Here is a 25,830-nt window from a genome sequence, read left to right as displayed (position 1 = left end):
TCGATTCCCACTCTCACTGCTCAAAGATTGGTGAACTGACAGCTGGAGGGGCGGCAGTCTGCCTCCCTGCCACGGCCAAGGTGCCCTTGAGCAAGGCATCGTACCCCCATACTCCCAGGGTGCTGTGATTGGCTGCCCACTGCTCCAGTGTACGGCATCTGTCTCCATGAGTGTGTGTTCATCGGGTGCCAACCTGGACGGGTTAAATGCGGTATTTTCATGCATCTACATGACAATAAAGTCTCAATATTAACTAGTTTAACATAAAAACTGTCACTCAGGCAAAGACAAGGTGCTGAAACCATAAATTGTGGCCTAATTATTGCCGGATCAGATGTTCTAAACTAGTCAAAACCAAATTGTACATGTATGAAAAACAGCATCCAGGTGTACATCCACATGTATGATAATAATGATGTCATAAGAAATATACAAAATCTCACTGCAGTGTGTTAAATCTGAATTTATTCAAAGTGTCAAACTCAACAGGTGATTACAAGTTTTAAAGGTTACAAGTAAACGCTCGAGTCTTCTTTGTAAACAAAATATGCTAGTGTTATTCGATAAGATCTTTTCAAGAAGCAACTCCCAAATCATAAAAAGGGCCAAAACAAAAACGCTATGATACAAATATTCTAAAACAAAGTACAGCAGAGTACCAAAGACCAAATGTAAGCGACAACACTTCCACGATACACAAGCAGTTTGGGACTGCAGCCAGACTCTGGACCGTCAGTCCATCCAACGGAGAACATCTGGATGATAATGTTCAGCATCTTCCAGAGACACGTTCTCAGGACCTCTGCAGACATCACAAGAAAACCCATCTGAGCACACCATTTGTGAGGTTTTCACCAGCGCTGCTGGTTGGGCCCTCGGCTGTACGGCACGCGCTGACGCATCACTCTCATGTTGCGGTATTTGGACATGATACTGTAGCTTTTTCTGAACACTGGCTTCTGATGCGGAAAAGGACGTGGAACTAAAGTCTCCTTAGAAACACAAAGGATTCGAGTGTTAGTTACTTAGAGACCAGAATTAACGTTCTTACCAACAAGCAAGCGATCTCTAAAGACTAACGCATACCATGAGTGGCCTTCGAACGTTTCCGGAGAGTTCCGGTCCCATCCGCCTCGGACCACCAGGAAACTTCGGCCTCTGTGAAACAAAATGGTGAAAGCTGAGTAGATACTTAAATTAACACGACACTGCAGATTTACATATATCGAAGTGTAAAATCCAAAGATTCGTCAATCGTTAAAGGGGAACTCAGGTATTTTTAAACTTAGACCTTATTTCTGGCATGAAATACGTTCATCTACTCACAGAGAACAGTTTGGTGAAAGTCGGCGTCCTTCTGAAGATATTTAGATAACTGGAGATCCATATAACGGAGTGAACGGGGCTTAGAGGATGCAGCCTCTAAATAAGGCATCATCTGTCTTTATTTCACCAATACTTTAAGAAGAATGAATGAATGAACGTGTGCTATAGCTCTGTTAGCTCATAGCTGCTGTGTTGTTGTTATTGGCTATCGGGGGGGCTTATAGAGGGCTTTCTACACACTCGTCTACTGGGATGACGTCATCGACGCCCGCCCCTGCAGCACAGCTCATTCACTCCGGTAAGAACGTCCATCTTACTCAAAGTTGTCGTCCACGTCGTCAAAATCTGATAAATATCCTGCCATGTTGCACAAAACTATCAGCAGCAAACTCTGTGTGAAGTTAGCCGACTGTCACAGAGCACGGAGTGAATAAACTGTGCTGCAGGGAGGCGTGTGGATGACGTCATCCCAGTAGAGTGCCTGTGTAGAAATCCCTCCGTTAGCTCTCCTATAGCTGCAAGTAGCCACATAACAGCAGCTATGAGCTAACAGAGCTATAGCACACGTTCATTCATTCATTCTTCTTAAAGTATTGGTGAAATAAAGACAGATAATGCCTTATTTAGAGGCTGCATCGTCTAAGCCCCGTTCACTCCGTTATATGGATCTCCAGTTATCTAAATATCTTCCGAAGGACGCCGACTTTCACCAAACTGTTCTCGGTGAGTAGATGAACGTATTTCATGCCAGAAATAAGGTCGAGGTTTAAAAATACCGGAGTTCCCCTTTAAGTAGATTTCTCACTAACACACATTTTGTATTGCAGTTCATTCCATAAATAAGGAGGCAGAAATGACTTCACATCATCAGTTATGCAATTAAAATGTTAAAGTATGCAGTTTTCTGCTGTCCTTGTCCATAGATGATCGTAATGAAAGGAATGATTAACGTACATGCATGGGTCCGGGCCCTGGACCCGGTCTCCTGAAGGGCTTTTCTGGTCTGCTGTCCTGCATCATATTAGACGTTCTGCAGATTCAACAAAGATCACAAACTGGATTAAGTTTAAAGTCTTTAAATCTGAACCCTCAAAAGGGACAAGAACGAGTTGTTTTTAACATCTAAAGTACCTGAACACCCTGCTGTCCAAATATCCTGCTTTTCTGCCTTCAGGTGATCTGGAATCACTGCTTTTTGACTGGCGCCGGTGAGGTGAGGAGTCTTCATCTGAACTGTGGTCTAAAGAAGAAAAAAAGAACATGTTTAGGCTTCATGTTAAATAAATCTTTACCCCTCAACAGGAGAGGCAGACTTACCGCTCTTTGACTTTGGGCTCGGACCCTTTGGAGGCGACGAGTCTTTGGAGGAGGAGCTTGGTCCGGGTGGCCAGTGTGACAAAACAACAAGGTCACGTTTCTCTATGGGAGAAGATCTGTGGAGAGCGTCAAAGTCCGTGTTCAGGTCATTGCTCCATCGATCCAAGCAACAACACAGCGTTTGCATTATTGGTATTTAAAGAAATACACTTAAATAACCTTAACCTGTCAGCTCTTAAAGGTACTGCAATGTAAACCAGTAATGACTAGCACCAGTAATCAATAGTTTTACAGGCAAACAAGCTATAAAGCCACGCATCACTTGGGTACTTACAAAAACCATGGAATCTCCATGCTTCTTTACTCCTATTTTGTACCCTGAATCAATGTGAGCTCTCTCCATTTACTGAGCGACTGTTAGTGGCCAAATCTTGGGAGGACTTTAAGACACTGGCCTAGATCACAGCAAGTCTTCCGTCTTCCCTCTGAGAAGCACAGGAGGGTTGCAGCTTGTGTTCAGCTGACTTAACTTCAGTTGGTTTAAGCCATTCCTCGTTTCTCTCAAGTAATCGTTTCAGGGCTTTCGCACAAGACTTTGACTCTTAAGATTCAAGTGGGGCAGATTTCTGTAGTTCTGGAGGAAACGTTAGAACACATCCAAACCAGTGATTGGTCACCTCAGCAGCCTCTCCTAAACAGCTGGTTTTCACACGTGCTTCCAGTCCAGTTTTCTAGCAAACTTAGCAAAGGCTTTGCAGCGTCTCCAAAGGACACATCCATCCCATTTGATATCGTACTCTTCTTTAAATTTAGGGCACTGGGGAGGATTTAAAGAAAGAGCAGGACCAGCGGGCTTGCTGTGCGGTCACATTAGCAGGGTGCTCCATTTTCCTCTTTGGCAGCAACTTTAAACTAGAGGAGGATGAGGAGACAATTACCGGTCGACATCCTCTCTGCTTCACCCCCACGAGGCAGTAACTGTGCAGGTTAGGCTTTGAGACTTAGTGCCATAGAGTTTGGTTTGAAAGGGTTCGTTAATGGCTCAATGTGGCTCACTTCTGAATAGATTTGGGTCGCATCGGATAGGGAACAGGAAGTTAGGAGGACGCACTGACTCTCACAGTTAAAACTATAACATTGTGTTGTGGTAAAACTGTCCCCGTGCAGAACATACGTTGTAATATGTGTTTTTGTTTCGTTCATATTCATCTGGAGTCCATGTTCACGGGTCCATCTTTTCTCACCATTTGGGAATAATCCTTCAGAGAATTTGAGGGGGTTTCTGTGGTCTCACCCAGTAGATCCTTTTCCAGCTATTTAAAGCATTTCACAGCAGTAAGTGCTGTTGTGATTAGAACAGATCCAGAGTTGCAGGTGTGACTTCGGTAAAACATTTCCCATAGAGTCTACCAGCTCTGACGTGGAAAACATCTGGTGCACGTCTGAAAGCACGGGAGCAATGGCAGATCTTCCTGAAGTTCTTCACACTGCAGAGGGAGAAGTCGACGCTGTGCGTTTGTTCCTCTTCAGTGACTCTGAATTAGGATTCAGTCTCTTTTCACATATTTATATGTATGAAAACTGCATGTAGATAATTCCTGACTGTGGTTAATTCATTTATCTAAATCAAGCCAAATATTTAAAAACACATGCTGGTTTTTTTTTGTCTTCAGTTCCAAGTAAAATGACCAATTATTTCATTTCATACCTCCAAGAGTACAAACTGGATTCACTTGGTTTATCTGAATGCATGCATCTGTACTCTGTCCACCGAGTCTTCAAGAGGAAAACTTTGTCCAATTCATGGCTTTTGTTATCTTTTTGTTATCACCGTCATCCTTCACTTTGACTTTAAGATAATTGCAGATCTGCTCGTGTTCTTGGGAATTCTTTGCCTCATCGTGCCGCCTGTTGGTTTGATTCGTGTCCTTTTACGTGGTCACCGGTGACAACGGACATGCAGGGTCGATGCATTTCTCTTCCAAAGGCTCAAGTACAGCTGACCTGTTTTCAGTAATTTAAAAGCTGCAGCGCGGTCCTCTTCATGTCCTCCATGGTCTTCTTCTCAAACGGATGCATTTTTCACTGCAGATGTTGTACCTTTGTGTGTTTTTTTTATTGCGTCTGAACACAGGAATCCTTCAAAGTACAGCTCATCAGGGTTATTCAACATTTACAACAGGCCGGCTTTAACACTGCGTTTTGTAACTGGAGTATAAACTTTCTCTTCTTTCCACTGGTCGGTATTTTGACAAATATGTAGCACGCAGACAGGGAGGGATCTGACAACGTTTGCGGCTTTGCATCAACTGAATCACTGTTGCACATTTAGCTCATCATGACATCTCCATTTTCCACAGCTGGCACCACTTTCACACATTCTTTCTTGACCTCCTAATCACCATCAAGCCCCTGCGAACAGTGCTACAAGGATAATACCATACCTGTGTGTGTTCAAGGACCGACGAGACTCCACCTGTTCTTTTCCAGAGTCTCTTGAAGAGCTGCTGGCATTGCCTTCATCTGATGGTGGGGACTGTTGTGGTTTTGGTCTTCTTGGTTCCATCTTGTTCAGAGGAAGTGCATTTTGCTGGAAACGTTTCTTCCTGAGGGCAAGAATGGAGCTGGTGCTTAGCCGTGTGGGTTGGTCGCCCAGATGAGGCCTGGGTTTCATAATTGGAGGTATTCTGAGCCGCATGAGAGACTGCGCTCTGATTTGTTGGCTCTTAACTAGGTAACTCTTATCCCTAAGAGACAAAGGTTTACCACCAAACGGCCTGGGAATACTTAGTAGCTGAGGTCTCTCCCTCCTGGGGTACTTTGCACTGCTATGCTCAGGTGGAGGGTCTGAAGGGTGCATGCTGATGTTTGATATCCTCCTCTTGCGGGGTCCTGCCACTTGTCTCTCCTCGGGGCTCCTGTGGTAGGAGGATGACTCCGATGGAGGACCTCCTTTCCATGAAGGGGATCTGTAAGGGGGCATGTGAGGCACATCTTGTGCCCGCTCTCTACTGTGGGATCTGCTGCCCTGCCTCTCTGCAGGACCACGCTGCCTCCTGGAGTCTTGTTGAGATGACCACCTGCATATCCATCAAACAATAGAAAAATCATTACAATGACAGATCCATTGCCATTTCAAGGGGGAGGCGGAACTTTTAACTTTTATCTTAAATGCAGCCCCTTCACAAGCCATGACAGAATCAAACAGGTACGAGGGGTAAACTTTCAAAGAGCAATTACAGATGTAACACTCCTCTTAATGGCACATTTACATCAGACCCACTTTAATCCCCTTTAACACATATGAGCTGGGGCAGAGTAGAGGTGATCATTACAACCTCTGTGACTGGGAGGACTGGCCAGCTTCTGGCCTCCTCTGTAATAATTTTACCCAGCTGGGATCATTGCTTCACTCCTGTACCTCTCTGTACACGAGCCACTCCCATGCATCTCTCTGGGGCTTCTCTGTGACCCAGAGGACCGGTGCTCTCCATTGTGTGGGTGAAAGAACGATCCAGGCTCATTCCAGCGCTTCATGCCATGACCTGAGTGTTCAAAGGGCCTTTCCCTTGGACGGGGGTCTCGATTTCGCTGCTCCTGATGAGAAAAACCTGGCTGCCTTTTGTGGCCCCTGAAAGATCCCCGGAAGGCTGGTGCAGAGCCCGGCCTCCTGTCAGCTGGGTGGTTACGAAACTGTCTTGGGGAAGGTGACCTATAACCTGAGGGATTGCCATGGAAAGGTGGGCCCCTTTGACTCGGGTGTCCTTGTGGGGGACCGTTGGAGGACGAACGATGATGAACATGAGGGGGGCGGTGGGGCCTAGATGGAGACTGCCGCCGCTGGCTGTGGTGTGGTTCCATTTTGGGAGGGTATGCTTGGAAGGAATCCTGACTCTGAGACCTCCAGTGATTGAAACGTGGCTCCCTTTGCTCTCCCATTTGAGAAACTCTTCTGCCAACTGGTGGCCGATCTCTCCCTCTACCTCTGGATTCTCTCCAGTGAAAAGGAGGCCTAACTGGGAAGCCCTGGACATCTCTTCGACTTTTGGAGCTAGGGTTGTAGTTCCCTTCACTGGGTCCACGACCATCTCCGTACGGTCTAACAGGAGACAGGAAAAACAGCAGATGGTGGATTACAAGACGTACTGCGAGGTAAAATTATTAAGTCAAATCAGCAGTCAATATTCAGTTTCAATCACTCACATTTTAGAACTCAAAACTAAATATTCAACAATCAAATATAATCAAAAAGAGCACAGCTGAAAGATTACCTGGGCTTTAAACGTGGTGGTCCAAAATGTGTCCGAACCATCTTTGGAAGTGAGCCAATGACCTATGGGGAGAGAAATAAAATATTCATTATAATGCTAGATTTTTTCTGCACTAACCTCATGTCACAGTCGATTCATCTCACTGTTACGGCCCTTTCAGACATACAATACTTTCCATTTAACTGGAGGTGACTGGACATGTTTATATCGCGTTTGAATGAACATCTCGATGCTTTTTTGGGAAGACGACGTCAGACCATGTCTGAACTGCTGTAGTCACATTAAAGGATAAGTATGCACTGCAGTGGGTAAAGCTGGCTTCAATCAGCTGCTCAGAGAACCCTGACATAGCACATCATTAAATAATCAGCACTGTTCAAACTTTCATCTGTCATGGTTTTACCTTTGTAGTTTAAATATAGCACAGAGTCATTTTTTCCCTGCAGCATCTGACCAAATAAGCAGGAAATAACCATTTAAAAGCATTTCTAATTCAGCCGAAGCTGATCAAGTATCTGCACTGGACACACCAACTAAATGATATCAGAAAAGCAAGACTCTGAGAACCGATTTATAACATTTCATTTGATTCAAGTCTTGCACAACTGGCAAATATCGTGCACTCAATGTAACTCTTTCCATTACCAACAGGCATTTCTGAATGAACAACGACAGAAAAGTGAGTACTGTGTGACAGACTGAATGCCATCACGATGGTACTTTGGAGTGTGTGGGAAAAAGCAGCGTTAGATCAAATGGAGACACCTTTTCAATGCAAGGTGCAGATAAAAGTATCAGTGAACTCTGTGATGCTGTGTAGGAATAAGTTCTGAGCCCTTTCAGGGATCTAAGAACCGAAATCTGGATGACGGCATAAAATATGGAAAGTCTCAGGTGGTCAAAGTGTGGATACACTCTTTACAATCAGCACACAGACAAAGCTCAAAGGCAAAAGTTGTGATGCAAATTCCAGGCTGGCCTGAGACACTTATCTAACCAAAGGTAACTGCATTTCCACACCTTGCCCAGGTGGCAAGATGCAACATGTCAGAGGATGCAGGAGCAGTGGACAAAATGAAACGGGTTTTGTTTTCTGAGGTACGTAAAATGTTCAAACCTACCCTCAAATTGTTCAATTTGACCAGGATTTACGACTGTCATTCTGTAAAAAGGGTAGTATCTGCAAAGAGGTGCTCATACTAAAGTCTCATGTTACTGTGATATGTAAACCACGCAAGGTCAAAGTTCACTCAGTCCCGCTAAAAGTATTAGTAATCAGCATTATCAGGAAATTACACTGTACTCCAAGAGGCTTATCTTTAATATTTGAATGAAACTTGCATTGGTAACAACTTCATAATGGCGGCATCTTATCAGGGTCTTAAATTTCATTGACTTTAAACTTAAAGATTATTGTTGAGGCAAAGAGTTCACAAACTTGAAGCAAAGTCACATTCACTATTGCACAATTCTTCTTTTTAAAAGTAATTTACGAAACGCAAAAACAGAGCATTTACTTAATTAATAGCAGTTCTCAGTTACAATCTTGCATTTAAAAAATAATAGAATAATAGGTGTCCAAAGTAACATATTCATCGTTGTAAATATACTTAATACACTGTAGTCTAATATAGTCCCTAATTCCGTACAATTCGTAAGCCGCATGATATTTACTTATGAACAGGCTCAAAACAAATTATAACGATTGGCTATTAAGAGTGCACATCTCTAAATAAAACTTGAAAATTTGGCTTTATTTGTAAAATCAAGAATTCTTGGAAACGGGATTAACGTCCCAGTAAGTTCAGGGACCCTATGTAAGTTTAAGAGGTAGCTCATTTAATTTATTCCACTGATGTTTGCGTGTCATGCGTGTGCACGTTGGACGTGTTTACTATGGTGGTCACCGCTTCGGTTTCAGTCCTGCTCTCTGTAGGCTAGAAAAGGAGCACATCGCCCTTCCATTTTTAGCTTTACCTCCAGTCAGCGGTTGCTGGATATAACACTGAGTTATCATTTCTTTAAAAAAGGGGCAATCCTAACACTTTAGTGGCGAGTGAATCGCCTTGATCTTTCGATTTGACCTGTAATTTGTCGACATAAACACGGTAACGCAGGCCAAACTAACGTAATACTAGTAACCTTATCTTGTTGCTAGTTTAGCTAAGTGGAGCTAGCTAACTCGACGCAGCGCTTACAAAATGGCACACTAACGTAAATCATCTGAACAGTTATGCAACACCTTAGACGAAATAAACTACAAAAGCTTGATTTAGCTTTCTAAATATCAGTGAGGTCGATTACACGACAATCTACTTACCAAAGACCAAGCTTCTATTAAGGTTAAAGCTATGTGCGACACACACAGGCTTAAGACACAACTCTTGCACTCCTTCCTCCGAACACCGCCCCCTCACCCTTGAGAAGTAAGCGGAAGCGCCCCCTACCTCCTGGGAGGGTAAACTACAACTACACGGGGACGTTTAGGTGGTCAAATAATCTTGATTCTTCGTTAAATTGTCGCCTGGCTCCAGTGCAGCAGTCAAAAGCATAACTAAAAAAAAAAAACATTCAAAAGAAAAGAAAAGTAAGGACAAAAAAACACAACAATGCGATGGAAAACACAGCATCAACTGGGAAGTTAATAACAAAACAACGTTGCAGTTTCCAGAAAAAAATACTTACCATCATTCTGTTCATTTTTTGCTTCTTGAGATGCTCCAATGAGCTTTTTTCTGTGAAAACAGTGACAATTTTTTAAAAACATTCAGTCTACACTGTTATGGATGTTGTGCTGTCGGAATGATTTCTGTGGTAATTCAGACTTTTATAAAAGTTTGTTATGATGCGTAACTATGCCAACAGGGCAGTTGTTTACATACTAGAGGCACTGATTGAGCTTTCCGGTGCCAAAAAAATGCTTTAAAAATGCTTGAAATAGGACCCCAAATCTTGGCATGTTGCAGTAGAAACACCCCCGATGTTTGGTCGGGACAAATGGAGAACAAGGAAGAGAAAGTTCAAACCACTTCATCCCCTCATCATCACTGGTGAAGTGGGATTACTGCCAGATAAAATGAACAGTCGAGGACACAACAAGACTAATGGAAATACAATATAATGTGTTTCACGATGGCATGGTTGCATATTTCGGACTCAAATGCCTCTCTTGTTAGCTGTCAGACTATATGGGCAGACAGAGACTGCAGACAGGGAGGTAACAGTAATGGAGCTGGTAGCTCAATAACTCATGGGGTAATCTTGAATATGTTATCGTAAATGAGCATCTCTGCACCCTGGATGTTGAAATGCTGGCTGTGAGTTTCTGTCCTTGTTGTCTACAACATCCTGGCAGGTCAGAGGAGCAGCTGCAGGACTGAGAGGTTCAGGAGGTCCTTTGTCCCCACAACCATAAGGCTTTTTAATAGTGACTGCTGACATGTTCTTCTCAAATGTATTTATTTCATCACTGATTATTATTATTAGTACTATTATTATTGTTGTTGTTGTCAAGTATGCAATCATTGTAAATGTTTATAATTTTTTGAGCTACTCGACTAATTTTTTAAATATTTAATATTTTTCTATTTCTACTGGGAAAGCTCACCTGTGTTACCTGCTGATACTGCTTGTGATGTCATCTGCTCAGTTGTTGCTAAGCTACAAAAACACCTACTTGTTTTTTTTAATTAGTTATGTTTCCTCAATAATTTGATGGATAATACATTCTCCTTCTGGGGATGAATAGAGTTAAACAGTTCAGTTAAAGTTTTCTGTTTAGGGGAAATAACCTCTTTAAGGGTTATTAAAATATTTCTGATTTAAATGTTCACATATTTTCACAGATTATGCTCCACATAACACATACCAACCTTAACCTTAATAGTTACCAAATTTACCAAAATTGAAGAAAAACAGACTTCCCCCTATGAGTACACTTAACAATTATTCATATTAGAGGTCCTCTATGACATGTTTTAGATGCTGAGGAGGACATATTTGTTTACTTACACAGATGGATTTATCCAATCCATTCATGGCGCTCTCTGAAGATTTCCATCACTGTTAAAATTCAGCTTTCTAAATGTTTGTCAACTGATTTTTATTTCAATTTATTTTGTTATCTATCACCAACAATATGATCTCTTCAACAATAAATTATACTGCAGCAACATATTTCCTCTCAGGGATTAATAAAGTATAATTGAGTTGAACTTAATTACATGTTACATGTGGTTCTCTGTCATTTTATTACTGAGTATACTTTATATAGTTCATCATGATACAGCACTACTCAGAAATAGGACTAATCAGTTACCACATCAGACATTTCAGGGCTTACAGAGCTGACCTATAGTATGTCATCAGTTTTACTGGCAAACAACAGATCAAATGTGATTTTATTCCATCGTGTATTATAGTTTGTTAATCAGTTTTCCAGGTTAAAAAAAAACACACACATATATTGACACACTAACAAAACCCCAAAGTTCACAGTTTAATTCTTTATTGTTTAAGATAACATTGTTATGATCATGCTAACCATGCACTAAGTCTACAGTATTTGCATAACCGAAAGAGTTAAGCTGGCTGATTGTGATAGTGTTTTTCTGTATGGAAGGAGCTGACCACCATACGTTTAGAAGTGGTTGTATATATCATTTCTTTTCATTCTTTTTTTATATATATACCTAAAATCACTTCTCCTTCCAAAGAAAAAGAGAAAAACACATTAAATAAACGCAGAACTGCTGTTTGAAGTGCAAAATAAAATGTAAATCCTAACTTACAAATACTTGTTATGTTTCTATTCTGCTACTTTGCTCAATACCACTAAAAAGTCAGACTTGTTAGCTCATGTGCTGTCTAAGGAACACGTCTAAATGTCACTTTAATAGTTGCAGCATGTTGTGTACAAGCTGTTGGAATAACTGTCTGCATTATGGTGGAGAGAGACAACAAAGCATTTCAAACCAAAAATTCAAGTATCATAGGTCACAAGCACAACTATCCTAAAGGCTAAATAAAGAAGAAAAACTGGGATAAGCTTAGAAATGAAGGTGACTGAAAACTCCCTCACAAAGCATGTCATAATAGCATTTTGACAAATACAGAAAATCGATAATTGCTGTCGTTTGTCAGTTTGTGACTTGCTGACAGAGCTCTTTGTTGAAGAAGACCACATGAGAACAGAGTGATGAGAGAACTGCAAACATCGTTATCGCTACAGAGCACATTTACATGGTGATTGTTAGGCAAACATTCCTGCTGCAGTGGACTACATTCTTATACAACAGATACTTACTATGTCTACCAGATCTACTGAAACTGTGTCTGAAAGCAAGGCACTACTACAGAAAACTTTTAAACTGAAATGAAGTTGCTCAGAAACCCATTTTTTTCCTCTGTGGGCTCTTCAAGAAAGGGTGCGTAGCTCAGTTATTTCAGCAGAATTCAAAACAGAGATTCACTCTGGTCCTCAACAAACATCAGTTAATGCACCGTATCATTCTTTGATTGTTTTTAAAGTGCGATAAGATTTAAGTCGACAGCTGTGGGCGGATTTTTCACACTCGCATGCACTCAGGAAGTCCCATCGAAATAGAATGCAGGGAATCATTTTAAAATGTGAGCAATGCTCCATGATCAGACTAGACTGGGTTAGAAAGAGTAAAGCATTGGAGTGGTTCTGATACTCTGACCTGATGAATTCATCACCGTCCTTCTAACTCGATAACTCACACATGCATGAATAACATTACCCGGCTAGAAATATACAGTAGGAGTATCACAAATTAGGCCATAATTTAGACGAAAGCACCTTTCCTTTCATAGTTACACACTGAACTAACACACTCAAACTTGACTTTAGGATTTTAGAGGGAATATAGAAAGGCAGGGGTGCAAATATGGTCACTGATGCTCAGAGCAGGCTTTAACATTCCTATAATGGAGCTGACCCAGAGAGGAATCTGTGACGTTCCTAACAAGCTGATACAAGTTAGTAGAAGTGTTTTCTAATTTTCTATGAAGCTCAAATCCCTGATATTTGTCTCTTTTTTTGTGTGTAATTTTTTTCATATTCTTAATCTACCCACACCCACTTTTCATGGCTGTTTTTCACACATGTGCTCCTGAAAACAACAATAAACTCTTTCACACATAATTTTACTTGCTATGTCATTAGAATCTAAGATATGTTTTGTTCATATTGTAAGACACAGTTTGCATTTTTAGGAAAAACTCTATGGCTCTATTCCCATAACTGTAATGACACAAGAGCACATACTCAGAATAAGATATCCCGTGCGTCTCTGTGTGTGACAGAAAGATCGAAGAGATAGAGCAAGCAGAGCAAGGAGGGAAAGAAACTAATGGACTACTGGATGCTAAGTTTATTTGAGGATGGAGCTGACATCCCAATGAGCTTTGAGTCTGACATGGGACTAACAACTCCCTCAATCATGTTCTTGTTACAGTCGGCCATGCTGTTTTCAGAGGACAGTTTGGGATACGTGACACTTCCTGTCAGGTCCATCAGATCCTCCAGAGCTTGGTTGTTGCTCATGCTGCCTTGTTGGATTTCAGTGATGGGCGAGAACTCTGGGATGGAGATTAGTTCTTCCTTTGAAGCCGGACTGAAATATAGTTATCAAAATAGAAATTACACTCACACTTAAATGCTTTTTACTCAGTGACCCAGAGTCCTCTGTGGTGAAATCACATGCTACAAATACTTTTTTTGCTAAATAAGATCACTCAGACAGCACTTTGATAATGATATCTTATCTGATGACTCACCTGACCTCCATTGACTGCACCTCATCACATGACCCCGTACGCTTCACATCTAGTGGTTCCAGCTTGATGACAGGGGGTGACAGGTGTCCCACTGGCAGCGGTGTCACAGCAGGTCTAATAACCTGCTTCTGGGGCCCCCCTTCAGCTCTTCCCTCAGCTGAAGTTGACATATTTGGATTTTGCTGTTTGCTTCCTTCAGTAGTTTGATGGCTGCTCATCAAGGCACTTCCTTCACCCTTCACTGCTCCGTTCATCATACCACCACCTCTTTGGTTTGGTACGTTATCCGCTGTCGACTTTGTGCATTCTTTATTGATTTGAGCTGTGTCTTTCACATTTGCTCTTTGCTGCTTGGTTACGTTCAGTTCCACCTCTTTCCCCTGTTGCTTAAAAGCACAGGCCTTTGCTTCTTTGCTAAACTGGCTGCCATGTTCTTGCTCACTGGTTTGATGTTTGTCGAGGACACTCTGCCTTTGTTTCACAGGCTGCATGTTGTTTTGAGAGTGCTTACTCCTCTGACTGTTCATTTGTGTTGCTGCTTCTTCTTTCTTCGAGATGAAACATTCCTTTGTTTCAACCTGTATTGTGACCTGCTTTTTAACCTGAGACTCAACCTTCTGACTTGCCTGTTCGATCACCTCAATATTAGTCTTTACATCTCCTGTGGAGAACAGAAAACATCACAGGAGGCTTCACTTTATTTGGACTGTCCAGTTACCATCAGATATACTTTATTTCACTTTAGGAGGAGGACTCTCTACAATAAACTTGTCTAAAGTTTTGACCTTAAGGCAGTAGTGATTGCAGATGTTAAATATTGTAAAACTCAAAACTAGACAGCTCATATACAGAGTTGGCTCCCACCGTGCAGAGCAGAGAGAGCTGAATGAATGCTTCAAGGGCATTTTCAAGAGCAGCCTAATTTTACAGTCTGCTCCCATGGTAATGCTCTGCAGTATAAAATGTCCCATCAGCATCAAGAGGAGAATCATTTACTGCTGCTTCTACTTATTTCACAATGTGATGTACACAGTAAAATTAATTCTTTAATAAGGTAGGGTGTGGCCTTTAATATCTTTTATCATATCAAGGTAAATATATTTATCAAGCAGCATGATTACTGCAGATAAAATTGTAAAATGCCTTTCAGATGGTTTAAAATCCTGCAGTTTTAGGATGAAAGCGGCACACAAATTATTCTAACCACATATCCTCAAAAGCCAGCATATTCCAGAACTGCAGCTACCTGCAGACTCCAAAAGTACAAGCTGTTAATTGTACAGAGGCATGGACAGAGATTTTTTAAAGGTTTTATGAGTGGATAAAGCTTGAGTGATCTTTGATCAAGCCGCTGGATAAATCTGCCTCAGGATTGCTAATGGACTCAGGAAGGTGGAGCAGGGGTAGTCAGGGGTAATCAACTCCCAAATCTGCTGCCTTCTATAAGCTGCTAAAGCTTCAGAGGTGCACAGTATGAGCCAGAAAAGGCCTCACAGTTGACTAAAAGAGTAATGACCTGGCACCTTTCCTCACTGGAATTAATCCTTATTTCAATCAAGAGACTTAGAACGAGGGAAGGGAAAATACTTCTTTAAGCAGCATTTGGGAGGTACTGTTTGAAGAAAAAGTTGATCACAAACAGATCAACTCCATGAATGGAAAGATAATGGTAGTTAATAAGAATGAAGGTATTCTTATCTGTTCTGTTTACTCTAAAATTAGAAAATAATGTTTCTACTCACCAATAGTTGCCCAGCAACTATGCACAATAAAAATAAATCCAGCTAAATGCATTTAGCTTAGTGTGCATGCAGAGTATAAACTGCATCAAAATATTCAATGCATGGCCCAAAGCACAAATAATACAACAATGTCATTTTTGGCTTGATTGTAGGGTTCTTGTTGCACATTCTTCTGAATATTTGAGACAAGCCAACTCTAGAAATCTAGATTACTGTTGCACATGCTCATAATTTACATAATTTAGGGATGAATAAATGAAATAATAAACCACACATGCCCCGTTTGCATTTTTACAGCAGCAAGGCATACAGCAAGAAGCAAAATAAGCATGGACAGCAGGCAAACTCAAAGTGTCTGCAGGGTGACAGAACACACACTAACCTGGTGGTGAGACAGACTTCGTCTCCACCTGTTCGTCCTTCTGATTTAACGCAGAACAGAAACAATCAGGACACATAACCAAAGTATCACCAATGCTAGAATTTAATAAGTTAACAACATAAAGTCAAGGTTTTTATAAATGAAATATGAAAAAAGAAATCTCGATCACGTAATCAGCAGGTGTTAAAGGCAGCAGGTCTACTGTATGAGAACAGAAGGTGTCTCCTACAGTACCTTCATGTCAGCTTCACCCTTCCTTGTTCTCTTCATGATCTCCTCGATTCTCTGCAAGAGTAAAGCAACATATATTCACTTTATGAGCTGTCTGAATTTACAATTTTGGTACTCTAACCAGGACACAGAAGTTCACTGGTGTCCTTTCTGGGTAAATGTGTGGAAGTGAACCTTTTTTCTGAGCAGCCTCTCTTCCTCTTCTTGTTGTTTCTGCAGTTCTCTGTCTTGCCGCTGACGCTCTGCATCTTCTTGAGCCTGGACTCTGGTTTTTTCTTTCTGTTCAAAACAAGTGAGATCGCACTTGTATGCAGGTAATATAACAGTTTATTTGTATTCCAAAAGGTTAAAATCATATCAGCAAGACAAGAAGTCTCACACAATCTAAATCCATTACCTCAGTTTCCATCTGGACCTGCATCTCTCTCTCCTGCTGTTCTCTCTTTCTTTTGTCTTCCTCTTGTTTCAGCCTGTGAACATCCTGCACATTGTTTCCTTTATCCTCCTCTTGCTGAGCCTTGGCCTGCTGCTGTTGCTGCTCCTCAGCGAGCTGCTTACTTTGCTTCTCTTCCCTCAGTCTGATCAGAATTCAACAATATTACACACATTATTTTTTAAACCCATTTGCATTTAAACCTGGCTGTAAGCTTGATGTATCCATCGACCTCACCTTTCTTCTTCTTCCTCTTTTTCCCGTTTTTTCTCCTCCAGTTCTTTCTGGGCTCGAGCCTGACGCCTGCGCTCTGCCATTAGCCTGGAAGCCTCCTCTGCATCTGTTGTGCCAGCAGCCGCCTTCCCCGCCGACATGATCGGTGCTGATTCTGGCACACACAGAAAGACGTGAGAATCATCTAAATGCACCAAAACAGAATGTAGAGTAAGATAAAAAAAAGCCAAACCTTTACTCTTGTCTCCACCCTGTGTGTTGCTCTGCGTCTTCCTCTCTGAAGCATCCACTTTGGGGGAACCTTTGCTCCTTCTGTCAGGGGACTGACCTTTTCCAGACGTGTCTCTGCTGAGGCTCTTGTCAAATTGATCCGCTTTACAGGACCTGGACTTTGTGATTTCAACATTGAGCATGTTCTTTTCAGCTTGTGAAGATGGATTTGAGCTGTTGATGTCAGGATTGTTTTTCACAGCGGGCTCAGTTTTGGATTGTCCACACTTTTTCTCCATCTTCTTGTCTTCTGCTTTCCTGTCATCACTTGACAGGCTTGGACGGTGTCTTGTTGGAGACTGATGATACTGGAGGGAGTTGCTGGGAGACTGGGCACGCATCTTAGACACCAGCCTGCACACAGATGGGGAATGTCTGGCCTAGGAACTGAAAGACTGACTTGCCCACTTTTCATTTTAACAACAAATATTCTTACTTGGAGGTTGTAGGGGAAGCCAAGTGCTTAGTGGAGCTTGCAGGGGATTCAGATCTTCTCACAGGGGATCCACAGCCAGGGGATGCAGTTCTTCTGTGTCTGCGCAGCCTCTCTTTCTGTAGTCAGTGTTAGAAACTTTGAAGAGATGGCTTGTGACCAATACTGTTTAATTCAACAGATGTTTTGAACATTTATCAAAGCATAGAACAAGGTCTGACCTTAGGAGTATTGGGAGTGGACTGAGAGCCTCCCTGAAGTCCAGCTCTGCTGTGATCTGCAGGGCTGAGTGAGCTGCAGAAAGGTGACCTGTGAGGGCTGCAGGGTGCTGCACAATGGCAAACATGCTCAAATCAAATAATGGCAAATTAAAACTGACAGAGGAATCGAAATACAGTTTCATAGGGAGGGTTGGAGTTTGCTTGGACGTGTGTGCTGCACTCAGCTGAAGCTTACAGACAGAGCATACATAAAAGAATGCGAGGCTCCGCATTCAAAACAATGTTAAACTTTAGGTGTAAATACATTCAGGATATACCCAGCAAGCACAAAACTTTAAGCATTACACATGGTCCTCCAAAGGTGAGACTGACAAGAACCATGAACACAAGAACAGAGCATTTGGGAAACTATAAACTTTAACATCCACTTAGAGTTGAATTGCTCTCTTTGTTCCCAATTGTTTGTATTTAGCTTTTTCTGAATACATCAATGAGAAAATGTTCCTAGAATGTATGCAGGTTGAAGGTTTCAAGTGTTGGACCAGTCCAATTAAAATATAAAACAGCTACATTATTTAGAGCTAAAGGCATTTCTTCATCCTTTCTTAAGACTTTTTTACAAAATTGACACAATATTTTGTGAAAATACAGGTTTCCTGCCGCATGTGAGTCCAAAGATAACAGGTCAAAATGCTCCAGGAATGTTGTTTTTTTTCTTCATTTGGACCGCTGTATGGTTCACGAGGACATATTTCTGACTGCGTGTTATGGTCCCGCTGACATTAATGTCCTCTGCCAAAATAAACAGCATTAGAAAACACTTCCAGCCTTTGTCTCCATAATATCGGGCAGGCAGTTGTCATGTGTCTTTGACTTGCCTTTAAAGTCTAATATATTTAATGAATAATGAATACTATTATTGGATATTTGGGTTAATTTATAAGATTATATACAGAGACTTAATTTGTTTCTGTGAGATTTTTGATTTTGTAAACAAACTTTCTTAACCTTTTTATTTTTATACCTATATAGTTTTCCTTTTTATTCTTCAGTGACAATAAAATTATATGAAAAATCCTCATGTTTAGTAAAACTAACTGTAATGTTGTCATGTGGTTTTAAAAGATTAATTATGGTGTAAAGGTTAAGGGAACCTTAATACAAACCAAAACAACGTGCCTTTAATATCCTGAGAACCGAATATGTCCCTGGTTAAGGGTGTAAAGAATAAGCTTCTGGTTTGAATTTAAACCTGTAAACTTACAACTCAAATGCAAAAAATGTTCATCTAACAGATCCACAGAATGTGTTAATTGTTCTGTTCAGTCAGAAAATAATAATGATAAATGAGTGTGTTTACAATTCCTTACAAAATGATAAAAGCAGACACATGCCAGCATGATGTCAATAAGCTCCAGTTCAGAACTTTACCCCCAGAATTTTCCTCCCTACCACATCTAACACAACGACAGCAAAGGCAAACACATACAGACCTTAAGCGAACTCACTTTGCACTGAACAACACTAGAAATAGCCTTTCTGATGTCCGTTTGAACTCCTCATACATCTATCACTCATCATTAAAGCAGCCTCTGAGGAATGCGGTTATATCAGGAAGCTAACTGTATTAGTGGCTATTTTAGTGCACACATTTCTATTCTAGGTCATGTGCAATTTATTTCCAACCCTGTCTGCTGAAGGGAGCCGGAGTCAGCACCACTTAGCTGCTGTCATGTTGAAGCCTAAATCCCAAGCTTTTATAACTAACAAAAAAAACCAAACGCTCATAACTCCTCTACAGACTGTGAAAATAATACCTTGAGTGTATCTGATCAATGAGATTTCCAAGTCATCATGATCCAGTGCTCTTTGGCCTGTTTGTAATTACTGAGAGGTTACTAAGCTAGGGATTCTAATCCAGAGGTTGACCTCTGAGGAAAGAGAGCTTCTGTCATTGAGAGCATATGTTCACGAAAGCAAAGACCAGAGATGTAAGAGACGGATTAATGCAGGGAAACCTGTTTCTTCCAGCAATATTAAACTAGCTGATGTATTTTCTTATTGAGCTATTTTTTCCTGTAAGATGGTGCACTTGTTTGTTACCTCTACAACAGAGAAGCAAATTGAATTTTTGTCTGGTTTGCATATATATATACAAGGTTAGCTTACATTAAAACTGGTATTTTGCAGTAAATTTTTCTATATATGTCAGTATAGGATCCTGTTGTAACACCCGCCCATTCATTTGAATCCCTAGGGCTTTTTTCACAGTATTATGCGTTCAAATTGTCCTAACTAAATGATAAAAGCCTTTGCAGAAACAGAGCAAAACATAATGAAGCCTGTCATACATGCAGTTTACTTTGCACAGATATATGCATGAAGAGAAAACAAATAAAAGCTTGTATAAAAGAGCGAAAAACAGGCGCACATCACAAGAAGAACACATCTTGTTTTCTAGTCGGTGTTTCAGCCCAAACACAGACATGGTAACACAGACATGGTAACTGTTGGATGAATGGGAAGGCATTTGGGAGGGCAAGGGGGCTTAACTTTACCAGATTCGCTGACAGCAGGAAGGGGGGAGGCAATGCCATGGGAAAAGGCGGAGGCAGCAGAGAAAGGGAGTGGGGCATTCTCACAGTCACCTATAGGCAGCGGGCGGAGCAGAGCAGAGCAGAGCAGAGCATTATGAACAGTTTCTCTGAGCAATTTCTCATCCAGCTGTGGAGACTGGGTGGGACTTAGCATACCAGCAGGGATGTTGTGATGTAAAGTAATTAACAGCCTTTTTTTATTTGTCTGATTTAAGGCAAATACGTGTAGTTTTTCTTTTTTTATCCTTTCTCAAACTGTGGTGACAGGGGAAAGGTGGAAAATACCCAGGTTATTCTGATATGGACATTATTTGAATCGTCCACAGATCTTAGCTCTTTATACAGTAAACACCCGAGCAGACATGTAATTCCATCCAGTCTTTCTAGGAAAATAGGGAAAGGCATAAATTTCTGCTCATGCACAGTTCAGCAGCCAGGCCGCCAGCAATGGTCCGGCCAAGAGAGAGAGAGCTCTTCTTAACGCAGACACACACGCTTTCTTTGTATAATGTTATCTCAAAGAAATGCAGCTAAATGTAATGCCTGCGAAGAAAATTGCAATTTCTCTTCAGTATTCTGCTATTTCAAACCAGTCGACTGCATCTTCTGTGCCTTCCATGCTTCTTTTTTCCCCGGTAATCTGTATCGACATTAACAAGCTCTGTCCTTACCTGCTCCTGGCAGGCAGCCCCTGCCCCAGCGTTTTGCTCTCTGCTCCAGCTGAAGGCTTCGCTCCAGAGAACGTTTCATCAGGGCCTCAAGCCGCTCCTGAATGCGACACAGAAGAGGTGCCTTTAATTCGAAGGCAGCCACTTCCAATCTGACTGTGTTGCTCTGATAGAGCAGTGGGCTGTGGGGGTTATGAGGACTAAGAAATCTAATATTAAGAATTAGAAAGTCAAAACAGTAGGTTTTCAAAGGTTTATAGAACACAAAGCGTGACACGATCGCTGATCCCTGCAATGTTCAACACAGAAGAGCAGAAACATTTTAATGAGCTGACCCTCTCCTCCTCGAGCTGCTGCCTCCTCTTCTCCTCCACTGCGGCTCTACGGAGCTCTTCTTTCTGCCTGTGCTCCTCCAGCCGCTTCCAGCGCTCCTCCACCGTTCGTTCATACTGTAGCTGAGCCCTGCGCTCCTTCTCCCTGATCAGCTGCTCCCTGGCAGCTGGAAGAAACAGAGGTTCCACGCAAAAATAAAACTGCTGGAGACAGTTTCATTGCCTGTGGTCAATCAGAACTCCACAAGGTAGTTAAAATGATCAGAAATTTAAACATTCAAGTTGGGCAAATTGTTATCTTTACTTGTAATTACACATTAGAAATTCTGCCATTGCTTGAACTTGTTTGTTACAGTGACTTTGATTTCCTCTGTCAACACACACTCAATACTAAGTCATGAAGATAGAAATCCTTGTCATCATGGGGCAACTGCTGGAGCTGCAGGATTATCTCTAAGGATGAGACCTACTTTTGTGGACTATTCTATGTTACAGTCACTGCCCCCGCAGTGGCACAGCCCATCATATCAAAAGCCCAGTGAACTCAAATCTTCTACAGGCAAGCAAAGCCCTTCCACAGCCAATTAAGCTGCAGATAGAAACAGTTCATATCAAAAGAAAGAAAACTTTTCAGGAAAACTTCAGAGAAGAAGGAACCTGAAGGCTTTACATTTGTCAAACAAAACCAGTACATTGCCTACCCAGGCTTCTCTCCCTCTCCTCACGCCTTTCTTTGGCTAAACGCATCCTGTCATCTGTCTTCATGTAACCCTCCAGAACTGAAAGATAAGTGAAGATGCCAGAGAGTGAAAAAAGGCAGTGCAGCTGTAGCCAAACTCGAGAAGAAAAGGGAGAAGCACTCACTTTGTTTACCTCCATGGCTGTTACTGGCGTTAGCTGCTAGGTGTGAAGGGGACGGATGTCCGTTCATGTGTGGCTTTTTCTCTACGCTAGACGGAGCTGAAATCACAACAATAAAGGGGCAAAGAAAGCACACTCAGCTTTGTCCGAGGAGGTATGACATCAGTGCCCAGAGCTGAGCTGCAGTGGTGCTTTCTTACCAGCAGAGGGTAACATATACCCAGCTTTGTGTAAAATGCATTGTGTTGCAAAATGTCCCAAGCCAAGGGTAAACTGCAACAGCATGCGGTAGAGGGGAGGAAACTGTCCTTGATATGTCTTTTCACACATGCCGACTGTCACTTTTGGTTACTGTTGCTGAGTTGTAACCAGCTCAGCTGTACACTGATAACAGTGAAACCATCAGCTTGTATGAGTAGACCCTCACATGCAAACTGGACTTTCTAGAAACTAACCAGTAATCAAGTCATATGCAGCAAGTGACTTTCATCCAGATGAAACCACACGGAAGTAGGATTTATATAAGAGAAGCCAGAGGATTACTCACTAGTTTTTCCTGTCCGAGAGGGAGAGCTGTGACCATTTGTCGGAGATTTCTTGTCAGGAAGTAGAGTGATGGATGGTGGTGCCATCTTTTCACCTAATGCACAAAACCAGAAGAGCGTGCTGATCCAAATGAAGAGCCTGTTATTCTCACATCAATACTCCAAATCAGTTTAAATTGCTGGTATACAGCAGAAGACCTAAAGTCTCAAGCTGTATGTGTGGAAGATGAGTGCTAGAAAACATTCACAGCTAACAGATGAGAGAAACTCGGTTGGCTGTATTGTAACAAGGCTGTGAAACTCAGACAAACAGACAGAATATAGAGTAATTATTAAAAATGACAAACCTTTTGCAGACATCGTTAAATGAATGTCTTTTTGAAGTGTTACAGCAGAAATAAATCATATGAATAAACAAAAACATATAAATATAACATAAAACAAGTCTAGACACAGAGATATAAATCTTGTCTTTGACCATCCATCTCAAAAGCAGAGTAGGCTACAATTTAATTCCACAAATTCACTGAATCGATATGTGCATCGCAGGCTAAACTGTCAGCACACAGTCAGACGCTTCACTCGATCCAGTGAATTATTCTGTTTTCAGTTGGAGGTTTTATTGTGCACTGAAACCTGGCAGACAGCTGACCTACTCTTTTAGTAGTTTGGCTCCAAACAGGAGACCGAAACTTTAATGCTTAACAGACTAGATTAAACATATCCATTATGCCTAATTGTCACATTCATCCCATTCCATGAAATCCCACTTTTTTAGTTGTTTTTTTTCAGTTGACACAATGTTGGTCTTCCTCTTATTAGTTTAGTGTTTTTAAAGTAGCTTTTAAGGCTTTGAGGCTCTTAAACATGGTTTGAATGTACAGAATTAACCAAACATTCATTCTTTATATAAAACCAAACGCAAAGCTGAGGACACTAAATTATGTGTAGAGATTGCAGGCACAGCACAGCCATAAAAGCAACAAATATTCAGATTTTATCTTGTTGACATTTACAGATTAATAGAATAATGTCCAACATGGCTGTATCAAGGCTGACTGCATCTTTTCTTTACATTCTCAGCGAAGCAGTGACAGAATCCAGTTGATCGTCTAATTATATAAAACTTGATTATGAGCCCGCAGAGATTTCCCCTTTTACAGGGCGTGGAGGGTGAAAACTAACTAACAAAGTTAAAGCTTATTCTTCATCCTGCTTGACAGAGACCCAATCTTCAACCCACCAAGTCATCACACAACAGTTTGACGCTTATAAAATGTAGAATAATAAACCGCGGGGATGCCCTGCGTTACAGGCATATGTTTTCTCTTCTTTTCTTCGTCCTTTTGAGCCGTTTCAACGGACTGAATCAAGTCATCGTCAACATAACCTGAGTAAGTCCTCTTAAAGAGTATGAAAGCTGAAATGATGATAACCTCCTCACGAGAGACACAATGAAAAGGCAGACAGAAACAAACAAAGAGATGCCACTTTTTTTCCTTTTGCCCACTTTCACTCGTGATGTTAAAAACACAAGGCCTAGTTAATGTCATTTAAACGATAAAGGGCCCGTTTTCATCTGTGTGGATAAACAAAACGGTGAAGCAGCCAGCAGCGTGCACATAAAGCGGTGAAATCAGTTGCGTCATCATGAGTCTGCTTAAATCCCGACTACAAACGCTGGTTTTAACCAGCCCAACAAACGTTACACCAAGCTTACCTGCAACTGCGCTGGATGATGTGATTGTTTTCGCCATCGTGGCCATCCTGTATCACAATCAGTGTGCAAACACACGGATGACCGCTCGGTCACCCAGATCGGTCCGCAGTGATGCCAATGCAGCACAGGTATCCGTTTTCCTCCTCAGCAGAGCAGCGGCAGCCACGGCGGACAAAACAACCGGATATCATTCAGCTACAGAGTCTGGGGGTCATGATAATGGCTGTGCTGACGATGTGGATGGAGGAGATCGATGTTGCTACGACTGATGCACAGATGACGGAGCGCGAGTTAACATCCGACAACCGAACCGTGCGTCGCAGCGTGAGCGCGCCTCGGTAACGGGCTTTTCACACACAGATGGAGATTTCCTCACAGCACGCGGATCAAAAAAGGTCCAAACCAAAATGTGGCTGTTTTCAGTGTTTGGGTGAATACAGTGACACAGTGTGATGCGCCGAATCATCACATGGCATAAGTTATCCAAAAATATCCCCTTCAAAGATCAACATTTACAACCACAATTCCAAAAATGTTGGGACGTGGTGTAAAAGGTAAATAGAGACGGAATGCATTGATTTACACGTCTCACAATAGAAAATATATAAAATGTTGAAAGTGAGACGTTTTCATATTTGACGAAAAATGTTGTGACAGCAAACAAAGTTCGACCGGGGCAACAAAAAGCTGGAAAGTACTAGATGACCAGCAGGAGGGAACATGCTGCAACTAATGCGGTTAATTTACAACAGTTCAGTAACATGATTAAGAATAGAAAGAACACCTTAGAGAGGTAGAGTCTCTCAGAGGTAAAGATGGGTGGATGGTTCAAACGTTTGCTACTGAGTATTCCATCATAGGTACATAATGTAGTCAAAAATATTCTGAAGATCTGGAGACAGGCACACAGGTCAAAAATCAATATTATATCCCGAGATTTTTGGACTGCCAGATGACCTAGCCACATCTTTGCCACCATTAAACACATACACATGCATTTGTTTTCATATTCAAGTGGGGATTCTGCATTGACTAATTCCCTTGCCCTTTCACCTAACACTATCCATCACAGCTAAATGCCAAAGCTTCTCCTTTGCCCTAAACATAACCATTAACCTTATTGTAATCCAGACCCTAAAATCAATTCTCAAACCTCTAAAATCACTTAATACTGCAATTATATGTGGGGACTGACATGGTACCCATGCGTACAAAAAACCCTCCTAAGTTGGCGTAGTATCAGGTTGTGTGACAGATGCTCACAAGGTGAGAACAAAAACAGCTTTGTTATTGCAGCTGGGAGGAAGGTAACCAACATAGAGACAAAAAAACATTAATATAATCATATGGTTTATTGTAGCCTAATTCATAGTCATAAAGTGCAGTACTTTATTAGCCGACTGTGTTTATATTATATTATATTATATTATATTATATTATATTATA

The 25,830-nt window shown here is 41.5% G+C and overlaps 2 protein-coding genes across 6 annotated transcripts; both read right to left on the bottom strand.

Moving 5' to 3' along the window:
- Positions 1–447: 447 nt before the first annotated feature.
- Positions 448–9,319, bottom strand: LOC140279196 (uncharacterized). Its single transcript, XM_072374277.1, has 9 exons — positions 9,235–9,319; positions 6,915–6,976; positions 6,065–6,742; positions 5,088–5,723; positions 2,644–2,759; positions 2,458–2,566; positions 2,281–2,356; positions 1,087–1,158; positions 448–992 (listed from the first exon to the last, which is right to left on the bottom strand). Exons 2-9 carry the CDS (start codon positions 6,953–6,955, stop codon positions 852–854), a joined length of 1,869 nt encoding a protein of 622 aa, XP_072230378.1. The 5' UTR covers positions 6,956–6,976; positions 9,235–9,319; the 3' UTR covers positions 448–851.
- Positions 9,320–11,404: 2,085 nt separating this feature from the next.
- map7d2a (MAP7 domain containing 2a) lies at positions 11,405–24,761 on the bottom strand. Of its 5 annotated transcripts, none has more exons than XM_072375248.1 (17): positions 24,385–24,761; positions 22,667–22,759; positions 22,123–22,218; positions 21,960–22,037; positions 21,262–21,425; positions 20,930–21,026; positions 20,220–20,309; positions 17,662–17,768; positions 17,444–17,559; positions 16,970–17,361; positions 16,741–16,891; positions 16,468–16,648; positions 16,245–16,349; positions 16,074–16,124; positions 15,840–15,876; positions 13,716–14,376; positions 11,405–13,552 (listed from the first exon to the last, which is right to left on the bottom strand). In XM_072375248.1, exons 1-17 carry the CDS (start codon positions 24,428–24,430, stop codon positions 13,294–13,296), a joined length of 2,724 nt encoding a protein of 907 aa, XP_072231349.1. In that variant the 5' UTR covers positions 24,431–24,761; the 3' UTR covers positions 11,405–13,293. The 5 variants fall into 5 exon arrangements, with proteins under 5 accessions (XP_072231349.1, XP_072231350.1, XP_072231348.1 ...); XM_072375249.1 differs by having other exon boundaries at positions 15,840–15,879; positions 22,132–22,218; XM_072375247.1 differs by having other exon boundaries at positions 15,840–15,879; positions 24,385–24,760.
- Between the last annotated feature and the right edge of the window lie 1,069 nt (positions 24,762–25,830).

This window comes from Leuresthes tenuis, unplaced genomic scaffold (genome assembly GCF_036924035.1).
Source record: "Leuresthes tenuis unplaced genomic scaffold, fLeuTen1.0.hap1 SCAF_21, whole genome shotgun sequence".
Taxonomy (NCBI): domain Eukaryota; kingdom Metazoa; phylum Chordata; class Actinopteri; order Atheriniformes; family Atherinopsidae; genus Leuresthes; species Leuresthes tenuis.
This window is presented reverse-complemented; position numbering and strand designations above follow the sequence as displayed.

Excerpts from the sequence above, each read along its gene's own strand:
- LOC140279196 (XM_072374277.1), bottom strand. The coding sequence starts at position 6,955 with ATGGTTCGGACACATTTTGGACCACCACGTTTAAAGCCCAG. Across the intron at positions 2,760-5,087 it reads CGGTCCTTGAACACACACAG|ATCTTCTCCCATAGAGAAAC; the intron begins GTATGGTATTAT and ends CGCTCTCCACAG. Across the intron at positions 2,567-2,643 it reads GAGCCCAAAGTCAAAGAGCG|ACCACAGTTCAGATGAAGAC; the intron begins GTAAGTCTGCCT and ends TTTCTTCTTTAG.
- map7d2a (XM_072375247.1), bottom strand. The coding sequence starts at position 24,430 with ATGGCCACGATGGCGAAAACAATCACATCATCCAGCGCAGTTGCAG. Across the intron at positions 21,426-21,959 it reads GGAGAGGGAGAGAAGCCTGG|CTGCCAGGGAGCAGCTGATC; the intron begins GTAGGCAATGTA and ends TGTTTCTTCCAG. Across the intron at positions 15,880-16,073 it reads AGGGTGAAGCTGACATGAAG|AAGGACGAACAGGTGGAGAC; the intron begins GTACTGTAGGAG and ends GCGTTAAATCAG.